The 11257-nt window shown below is 42.1% G+C and overlaps 1 protein-coding gene across 1 annotated transcript; it reads right to left on the reverse strand.

Moving 5' to 3' along the window:
• Nucleotides 1-945: 945 nt before the first annotated feature.
• Nucleotides 946-10920, reverse strand: LOC136448256 (small COPII coat GTPase SAR1B-like). The gene is made up of 6 exons (XM_066447580.1): nt 10782-10920; nt 7311-7386; nt 6557-6742; nt 5788-5891; nt 4665-4796; nt 946-4209 (listed from the first exon to the last, which is right to left on the reverse strand). Exons 2-6 carry the CDS (start codon nt 7351-7353, stop codon nt 4096-4098), a joined length of 579 nt encoding a protein of 192 aa, XP_066303677.1. The 5' UTR covers nt 7354-7386; nt 10782-10920; the 3' UTR covers nt 946-4095.
• Between the last annotated feature and the right edge of the window lie 337 nt (nt 10921-11257).

Consider the following 11257-nt stretch of genomic DNA (forward strand, 5'->3'; position numbering starts at 1 on the left):
TCCCACAGAAACATCATCAAACTTCTTCAGCAGAACTTCAGCTACAAGTGTGGCTTCTTAAGGCTTCATCTGTCTATTTCTTATCTTAAGACGTACATGTTGTCCAATCTCTGTGTGCCACATACGCCTTACCATCCTCAAAAATGTACAAACAGGTCTTTTCATTAACCTAACACCCCCATTACTAAAGTGGACTGATCCAATTATAATGCAATTTTGTACCAAGCCAGGGCAGTTCCATTCTGAAGTAGGGGTGCTACAGATGATGTGGCACAGACAGCATACCTGGTAATGATGTGTCACGATGACATCATCAGGGAGTTCCCTATTCAAATTTGGTCACCTCCATGCTGATTGGTGGAGAATCGGCCAATCAGAGTTCGAAGAGTCACCAAAGAGTTTTAATAGTGACTGGGTTTCCTCCAACACAGCAGAATAGTGCTGGCAGATCTGATTCACTGTTGAACGGCTCAGAGAAATTATTTCTAAGTTTGGAAAGGACTCTACTCCTGTGTAGCAGTGTGAAGGTATGTTCCACATTTCTCATGATTTCTCTTGTATATAACAATAAGATTAGGTCCTATGTGTATATAGCTTGGTGTATACATGTAGTATTTAGGGAAAACCACCCAACATTCAGGAAGTTACACTGGCCTTGACTGAAACTACGTGAAAAGGGTATACAGGTATAGCCAGTCATTCTATGTTAATGGTCAAAGAGAAGAATAAAGGTCTTGGTCACATCCATGCACCAGGTTTAAGATAGGAAAGTAAGGGCATGACTTTTTCAGTCATGGGTTTGTGGTACGAACTTCTTTTGTTTTATGCCAGAAATGTTTTAATGAGTAAATCTAAGTTCTGTCATTAGTCTTGCTGAGAGTCCAACAACAGGACTTTGTGCGAAGAATGTGACTTGAGTAAAACGACACGACTGAGTACGGACCCTTGTGTGAGTTCCATGCCACTGATGGTTTTATTCTTTTCTGTGAAGAAGAAAAAAAGCGAGACAATCTCGCTGCGTCCCTGGAGTTCCAAAATGAACGATTATCCGTTCCAGGGCTGTCTCCAGGACCCGTCCCTCCGTCCAGGAAATATGCTTGTTGGGACGGAAAAAAAAAATTCACCCTTTCCGTCCCAAATTCTGAACTTCATGACTTGAAATTGATGAAAAGGTATCTTAAAGTTTGTAAGCTTAAAATAACGAATGAAAATTCAAAACATCGGCTCCCAAACAATGAGTGGGACGGAAAAACATTCAAAGCTGGAGACAGCACTGGGCAGTTCTGAGCGAATCCCGGTTCATTTTGATCATCCAGGGCACCATCTACTGTCAACAATTGAACAAAAAAAGGCTGTATTTGCACTGGTGATCTCTACAAGAATCAAACAACAATAAATACAGAGCAGGGAAATGTAACAATCCATATATGGGCTGCTGTTTCCCATCAGGCTTTGCAGCTGACGGGGTTTCCTCAGGTGACCTGTCAGGGGCATGGGTGTCAGGCAGTGGCCTGGTATTTACAATCATAACCATATATGGTATAAGCTTAATTTCTTCATACGGCCTACTTATAATTAATCACGCCGTAAATTAAAAAGGAAACAGCTGTGAAGGAGCAACTTCATAACAACTTACTGGAAATAGGCACATCATCATCATCATCATCATCATCAGGTCACATGGCTCATTCAGTCTGATTGTGGTGAGCAAAATGAAAAAAAATACCTACTGATTGGAATAATGTCATTCTACTATTCTTACCAATTATTAAATCAAAACATTTTTAATGACTACTTAGTTTTATACAAAAAGATGGAACCCTTCCCTTCACCCGTGCACCAGTCATATACAGCATGGAGCAGACATCAATCATGCTTCAGTTACCATGGTAACCTAAGATCCTTGAAGCTTGGTCAAAAATCATGTGACCTGTTAGTCAAACTATAGTAAAATGTAGACTTACTTTTGGGGCAATCAACACACTAAATGAAATCTTAAGGTAAAAGTTTGATGACTTTTTCTCATCATTTTCTTTTTTCACAGGCCTCGTGGAAATGAATTTTCCAACACTTTTTGGGTTCATAAAGAAGCTTGTCGACCTTTCTGCAACTTCTACATTAATTTATTAGAAAGAACAAAACCTGAGGGATTAACGATAACGAGTTTAACCAATTGCTCTTCACAATACGATGCTCCAAGATGAATCATAGTCTAACAGTGTTCTCCTTTATACATAACCACAGAATAAGCCTGTTCAGAGTTCCAACTGCACATGTGCAGCAACATGCATTTTGGTTAATATGTCAAAGTTAAAGCCCTAAGACATAAACAGAACATGTCTGGACATGCATTAGGAATGGTCTAGACAAGAACTGTGTATAACTTTGGGGACTTCACCTTTGACATATTACCCACGATGCATCTCGCTGTGCATACGGAGTTGGAACGATGAAACAGCTTATAGAACTACCCTTGTTCTACGCTGCTACAGTAAGGGCTACGGTTGGGGGTTACTGAAACGCTGCTCACACATTAGGTACAAAAATTGCAACTCTGGAACATCGGCCGGTCATATCACAATAACTTCTGTCTGGAGTAAGCTGGGTTAGGGGTTATGTAGGGTTAGGGGTCATGTAGGGTCAGGGGTTACGTATCACAGTAATCACACTGAGGCAAAAAGTTGAAAAGATGTTTGTTATGTGGATTCTCTAATAACAAATATTTCTTAGTGACCACAGAAATGAAGGTACATGATATAAAGGGAAGTGTGCTCTTTTAAAGGTCATGTCTGACTTTGCTGCGCCAACTGAAGAGGAAGGACTTTCTTATGATGAAGATTTCCAAATCTAAAGACACAAGTTTCAATACAGTTTACTTCTACGCACGTACCATAAATTGGTACATAACATATGGCAATATGGTTTGAATCTGTAGCTTAGCTAACAGGGCTTGCAGATAATACTGTAGATATTACAGTTACCACAGCAAGCAGACATCATTGCAAACTTCCAAACAATGTGCAGAAACATGTCATACAAACATTGACAGAGATGTTTTTTGTACAATTGATATACATTTGTATATGATGACAGAGCTTCCAACATCTCTCCTCCTAAGTTCCCATATATACTAAGAAGTGGACATGTTCCTAAGTATCCGCCCTCAGAGTTACATCATACTATAGTAGTAAAGGGGGGTGGGGTGGATAATCATTTACCCAGCTTACTTCAGACAGAAGTATTATAACTCATAGTGACAGACATACTGGCCAGTTCTCTCCCTATTCTTTTATTCTTCATCTTTGAATTCATTTTTCTACAAATTCTGAGTTCCTGGGTTGCGGAAAGACCTGGCCGGCGTGACTGTCTCCACATGGAGCCACAGAAAACACTTATTTGCATACCTTTTGTCAGAGAAGAAATGTCACGATGCTTAGGGATCATCTCATCATACCTGCATCGTCTCAGAACGAAAATCTGATTCTTCACAAACCCTTCTTTTGCTTACACTACCTGGGATTACATGTATGTAAGGCCTAGAGAGAAAATATTGTATTACCGGTAACCTGACCGACCCTAGCTTTTTTAAGGGTTGACCACTACCAAGGGATATTCAACACTCTGTTTACAGATAAGGCCTTGTTCTATTTGTGCTTGTACAATTCATATCCGTTTTACATTGTTAAAATGTATTCTTGGATCACTTTGACCGAAATCTGAAACAAAAGAAGACAATCCCTACCTACCGATCCTAATCTTTTCCAAACACCGAAACACAACATTATTTTCTCCTAGGCCTTACATGCATGTACGTAATGTATAATATCTTCAGATGATCCCCAAACATTTTACACTGCTCCCTGCTTCCTGACCACCCCTAGTTTAGAAATGGACTACTCCACATTAGATCATGACAACTGATGAAAACTAAAAGAAAATCACTTTTTTAACCCCTGCCCTGCTAACCTATGCTGTAACTGATACAAATGTGGTGCATGGACACCCTTGGCAGGGAGAGGGTTAAAAACGGGAAGCAGGAAGCGGTGACCCGGCCTGACCCTTGTCCTGGAGTCACATGACTTCTGGGCGCGCTCACTAGATGTACTGTGCCAGCCAGCGGAAGCCCTCCCCGTACCCTTGCCTCTTCAGTACACTGCACATAAACAACTCCACAGGCCGTGTGTTCAATTCATGGAGCGGCACGTTGCCCTGGAAACAACACACACAAACAATCAGTTATCTTCTTTATAGGTACAACACAAAAAACTGGTAACTTAGAATCTACAAAATATTGAGTCTCTCTAGTTTGTAAAGCCACAATGCATTTTGCTGCACATGCACTGTTGGAACCACAAACAAGTTAACTACGAATAAAATCAAGACAAAATTAGGAAAAACACCGTCCCTTCAACGTACCTTTCCAGTCTGTGACATTTTTGTCTCAGCTTTCGTAAGTTAGGTTTGTTCAGTTATTGTGTAGCCTCAGTGAGTTGAAAATTGAAATTCTTAAATCGTTTGATTAAGGTAGAGCTATTTGTTGAAGTGTATTGGTATCATATTGTATTTATGCTTGTAACTAGTAGCAGTATAAGAAAAAGACTCCAGGAAGATTAGTTAGTATAGGATGTATTTCACTAATGGTGATTCTAAACAAAGAGACAAACCTTTCCGGTCGTCTGTCCGTGCAAGCCGAACCACTGCCTGAGTTCTTCTTCGCTGGCGGCGCCCGGTTTGTCGATCTTGTTCCCTAGAATCAGAACCGGCGCGTTCGCGATCTGCTCGTCTGTTAGAAGACTCTGCGGAGAAACACGAGTCCGGATTTGTTAGCGAGGTCACTCAATCACGACCCATGACCTCAGTGGTCGTAGGGGCGTCATGACAGCCAGCAGCAATGATCCGAGATCATCCTGTTCTATCCTCGGCCTCTCTGATCAGTTAGCGAGGTAACAACAACATTACATCAGGTTCATAGATGTTTCTAACACCTTAAACATTGCATATCATATACAGTTTAGAATCAAAGTCAACAGTCATCATCTAAAACACTAAATCAGGGGGTATCCATGGAGGACTTAATTCTTTTTAGGCCAAGGGGTCAGTTTAGAGGATCATATCAACATTTTTCACATTATAATATGAGACAAGTGAATTCTTGCAAAGTACCACTAGGCTAGTTGAAAATTAAGCGCGATGGTACTAATTTAACGTTGAGGCACAAATTATAGCGCTATGGCCCATTGCCCTAGAACCTTTCTTTATTCATCAGAAGCTCAAATCGGCTTACAGGTCTACTTGTTACTGGCTAAGGCCACACCAATTCAATTTCTTGGTTAGCGGATGTTTTGAAAAACTTCTAAAATCAACATGAAAACAGAATCTCAGAGGAAAGTCTGTACTTTGGTGCACACAGTTTCAGGGTGTGAACAGGGTCAGGTGCAAGTTTTCACCCCAGCCTTCTGTTTTTATGATTTTTTTTTGCTAAAATTTAAAAAAAAAATCCATTAACCAAGAAATTAAATTGGTGTGGCCTGATGAAAGAAAGAAAGAAATGAGGCCCTTCAACTCACATCTAGTCCCTCCTTGTGAACGAAAAGTATGATATAAAAGACAACAAAAACACAAAACGTACCTAAAATCATCTAAGAGCATAGCTTGTGCAAATCTATGGACATGCACTTTGATGTTTCGTTTCCGCAAACAGCCCGGCCGGGCCCCGGTTAGGAAATGTGACCCTAGCATTACTGGCTGATGAAAGAAAGATACCAATCAGTGATCAGTTCAACTTACATCCAGTTCCTCCTTGCCTTCCTTATACCTGGACCTGTCGGCCGCGTCGATGAGGAACACCACGCCGTTTATCGCTGGGAGGTAATCTTTCCACACTCGCCGCGCTGCCAACGGGAGGGAGGGATAGAACGTTAGTCGGGAAATGGACGAGTTTGGAGGTTTTCTTTTTGCTTGTACTTTCCACACAAACACAACAAATGTATATCTGAACTACAGATGAACACAGAAAACGCTCGAAATGGGCGGGACAGAACGATTAATCTTGAAGTGGACAAGTTTGCAGGATTTCTTTTTGTTCATGCTTTCAACACACACATAGAACAAATACGACTGAACTACAAAACACAGAGAAGTTACCACATAGGACAACAGCAGAACAGCAGTAGAAACAAACTGAACCACACTAGAATACTACAGAACTGCGATACCATACTATAAAACTACTCTAGATATAACAGAGCTGCACTTGAACACAGAGAACCACACAGAACTGTGTTCTGGTGCACAATTTGCAGTCCACACCATAGGCTACAGTTGGCTCAACTGGTCTATCTGCATCTCTACAACCACAACCTTAAAACGTTGCCAAGGCAACCTGTTGCCAAGGCGACCTACCCTGTGCGTGACCCCTGAGGTCGAAGGTGGTGAAGCGCATGCCGCCCATCTCGAGCTCCTCGGAGGTGGGGTGTAACGTGGGGACACACTATCTACTTATCTATAACTACAATCTTACAACGTTGCTAAGCAACCTGTTGCCCTGGCGACCTACCCTGTGCGTGACCCCCGAGGTCGAAGGTGGTGAACCGCATGCCGCCCATCTCGAGCTCCTCGGAGGTGGGGTGTAACGTGGGGACGTGCTGCGCCATTCTGTCGTCCTTCAGCATGTGCAGCAAGGTCGTCTTCCCCGCGTTGTCCAGGCCCAGGAACACCAGCTTTCCGGACTTTTTCCGCAGACCTGCCATTGTCAGGAAAACCTTCATGATTACACAGTATTTAATCAGACAGTGTTCACACAAAACTGACTAGCTTTCCCAACTTTTCCCACAGACCTGGGGCAAAAGGAGAGGCATGGTTAGGAAAACCTCCTTTATCACAGAGCAACATATATACATGTATACGCACATTGTTCACCAACAAACGTCAACAAGTCAAACATGCTGTAGTTTCCAACACACACATCAGCGTTCTCACCAGGCCTTTCCAGCATAGGAACCCTCTATCTATGCTGTGATATGGACCCCTATGCTGTGTTTTCAACCAGCATAAGGGTGTGTCCTTCTGACCTTGTGACCCGTCATAAATCTTTCAAAGAAACTTAATGTTTGGCTTTAGGATGAGGCTGTGACAGAGGAAAAACCAAAGTTTATCCCTCTAAATGCAGGAAATAGTGTCTCATTGGGTTAAGAATTTTAAAAGTTTGCGAGGGAAGATGCCGGACTCCCAACCATACACAAAAAGGCATCCACAATCAAGCATACAAACTGCGAAAACACATAGTATGACACACACAATGGTTGTCTTACCTAAATAGTGCAGCATCCCAGCAAACCAGTCCCACAGAAACATGTTTGTGTTTGTCTAAGTACACTACCACCAAACCTGCAGGAACACAACAACACAACACAGAGGGTTAGAGCTCATCTTGAAGCACTGCTTCTAGCTGTTTTAATTATCAGTTTATTTCTTATTTATTTTTATTTATCAAACTTCACAGAATGAAATCTGAGAGTTGTTGGCAACAGGATCGATGCATCCTTTACAAGGCCAACACCTCCAGAGTACATTTAAAAACAAATAAAGAATCATCACTAATATAATATCACAATAATTCAAGAAATGACAATAATAACAATAATAGTTTAGCATAAAACGGGGCAAGGAAGTCAAGCGGCACAGAAGTCTTCTACAATTTGTCAGCAAATTTGTCTGTAAAATTACAGGTTGCATGTGGGTATTCCGATCCCTGAATACAGGCAAAAGTGATGTCTTGTCTTGTCTTTCATTTTTGAGGCTACCAACTTCAACTTGCTGAAGATTTTGTAGCCTATATGCCGACTGTAAGGTTTTGTAGGGTGGGTTCTTTAACGTGCGTGGGGTGTGGCTCTCTCCAAACACGGGACCTCCATTTAACGTCCTATCCGAGGGACGTCCCTAACCCTAGATTAGCTAGGTACTCATTTACACCTGAGTGAAGTGAAGAAAGTCGTGTTAAGTGCCTTTCCCAAGGCGTGATGTCGTACCACAGTTAGGTCAAATCTGACTGACAGCTCTAAACGTTGTTGTTGTTGTACCAGTCCATCCACTGTCCTACACCCCCCTCCCCACAGCCTGTCATGGAGCCAGAGGGCAGAGATCAGTAGTGTTTACAGTTCTCTGCATGTTATACAAACGCAACGGTTCCAACAAACACTGCCGATTGTGTAACAGTAGATATGTGGGGCCAAATCATGACAACAGTCGACAATACATGTAACAACAGCTTAGGGCGGGTGTTTCATGTGGAAATGAGAATCATAACAACAGCACTGGTGAGAAGGTGAGAAGGTAGCCTGAACCAGGCCAAACTATGGGGGTACAGAACATAGAATTCATCAAATTACGGAATAATTGGCCAGGAGAGTCAGTCCATGGGAAGGTTAACCTTTCCCCCTCGAAGCCTACAACTGAAATCCTTTGGTGGCCATTCCCCTGGCAAATCCTTCTCTCTATATCCAGCAGTCAGTCTGGTCGACACTAGTTAGAAGAAACAAGCTTGTACCCAGATGCCCCTCCCCCTTTATTAGTATTACACATGCAACACTCTTTTCTCAAGTCCTATGACACCTCATCAGTGGAACTAGGGCAGCCCGTGCCTGTACAGTACACTCTATTGTTGGACTGGTCAGAACTGGGCTGCTAGAAGTACACAGTTGTTTGCTCAGACAGGACTTACACCAACTGGGGCATTGCACTCTGACATAACATGTCAGTAGGTACTAGGTGTACTGTTCTGTAAAATATAGGGGTCTGTTCCAGTGTTTGTGGGTCAAACCTTACAGTCCTGACTCCAGACTAACCCAACTTGTACTTACACCTACATCTACATTTTGATACCCCCATATAGACCCATCAGGGGCAAAGTAGGAGGGGGGGTGGGGGGTGAGGTCCCGGGCTAAGGCGGACAGGCCTCCAGCCTGGCACAGAACGACTCAACTTACTACATGTACATACAAAATTAATGTGTTATGTCAGAAGGCAGTATACCAGTTATGCAAAACAAACAAACAAGAGAATGAGTTCTTACTAGGCTGTGATGGAAATGAACGGTTGAGGTGATTTTGACACTGAAGACTAAACTAAATATTATTATCCTACAGTTATCTCACCCAAAGCTATTTCTAGATGAGCCAAGGTGCAGGATAGAGTGTCTTTTCTACTGCCTTGATTTCACATGTTTGCTGGGGGACTTGAATGACTCCAGACTTTTTCCCAGCTCCTCCATGTGAAACATGAAACCACTACTTATAATGACTGCAGCAACTTGAGCAGGGAAAGTGGTTTGGGCATGAGTGGAGTAACAAAGTTCCCAGTGGAGAGCCACGCCTTGCTGGGACATGGTCTGTAATTACATGGTAGTTACCCCAAAGGAAGGTCAGGGGCACTTTGGCTGCCAACAGTATAAAATGTTCGTACTACAGTTGTGTTATCATCGTCATTGTCTTGTGCTACACTTTATACACTGCTGGATCTATTGCTTTTTTAAAATTAAGTTTTGGAATAAAGAAGTCAGACCAAAAACTGCTGTACAAACATATTGCACCAATTGAATGATAACTACAAGCTATTCTCTAAATACCAATTTTTGCCATAAGCTGTAAAAACAGACAAAATATGAACAGAAGGTTTTGACAAAAGAGTGTCTCAAAATAAAATCAACTACATGATAATGTATTCTTCTTTGTCAGAATTAAGCAAAAAATGATGATGCGCCAAAAGGTCTTCACAATTACAAGGTAGTCTTATCTAATCTCAAAGCAGATGTATCGGTGGAAATGGCAGAATCAAACTGGCAAAAGCAGTCCAACTGGCCACCAAGCCAGTACTGCTTTTGCCCTTAAGGTATTGTCATTGCCACTGATAGATCTGCTCAGAGATCAAGCCTTATTCCAGCCTGCTTATTCCCATGACCATTAATCTAAGATTGGCTGAATCATTACTTGGGTCTTTTTGAACTTCCACTACACATGCTCATCCACCTGACACCTGGAGAGTTAATCTGCTACTAATTACCTGTGAGACAAAGGTAGGTGAGCAGCTGTATTGTGCACACCTGTGCATGAGTCACCAGGTGAGAAGTGTACTTTGCCCAGGTAACCTCACCTGTTAGTGTACATACCACTCAGGGCAGGATACAACACCTTTATCCAGCAGTTCTACAAATATAGGGGGACAACTAAAAACCAGGAGATCATAATAACTTATGATATGATGGATAAGTTTTGCTTTTATAATCTATCCATACTTGTAAATAGTCTCAGATACTGGAGCCCGGACCATCTATTGTAAAGTTGAAGAGGCAGATGATATTTATTCATATTGATACATTGAAAAGCTGCCAGGAATTAGCATAAAACTGAACCTTTGGAGGATCAATGATTAAGATCTAAGTTTGAATGGTGAAAAAAACAATTTAGTGGTTTAGAAACTTGAGTCGAGAGTAGGAATCTAGGATGCATCGAAACCAGTCATTCTGGACTCCCCAAAATAAGCTAAATAACAAACGTATCAGCCAACCCGTAGAAACAAGGTCATATATCGTCCATTCGCCATATCTTCAAGACAAAACGACTTTACAAGACCGACTCGAACTGACTCCTTATTCAAAACCAGTTGCAACGTATCAAATCCACCTCGACACGACACGTAAAGTTTACCTCCGATTCCGAGTCCTGTTAGAGTCCGATTAGGTTTTCAACAGTATAGGGACGACTAGTAACCGATTGGGCACCTCTTACCCTGAAATGTCGGTCCTTTTTCTGGCCCAAAAGCAGATTTGTAAGACGAATTCTTCAGACTTCCTCCCTTGTCATGTCATTCCGTCCCAGACGAAAATGGCTGCCCCCAGGTCCACCCGGTATTACGTCATCAGCCACAAGTACCATTCCGCGATGTAAGCTGCCCTGTCATTGGTTAGAACAGCCTGCTGCGATTTAACATCAATTTTGCCTCAAATCATATCTATCTTTCATATGTACAATTCTTTTACATCTGTTGTCTACGCGATAGTGTTGAGTATGATTAAATTGAAAATGTGTATGCAATTGTACTCTTATATTCTCAAATTAGGTACAAAACAAGACAGCTCTTATCCAATCACACCGCAGATAGCATGGCTATTCCTATTTCCGCTTTTTCCTCCGGTCTCGCCAGGTGGATTGTGGGATTGCCACGTTGTGTTCCTGCCCTTTGACCTGTGCTCTGGCGGTCGATG

Source organism: Branchiostoma lanceolatum, chromosome 14 (genome assembly GCF_035083965.1).
Source record: "Branchiostoma lanceolatum isolate klBraLanc5 chromosome 14, klBraLanc5.hap2, whole genome shotgun sequence".
NCBI lineage: Eukaryota > Metazoa > Chordata > Leptocardii > Amphioxiformes > Branchiostomatidae > Branchiostoma > Branchiostoma lanceolatum.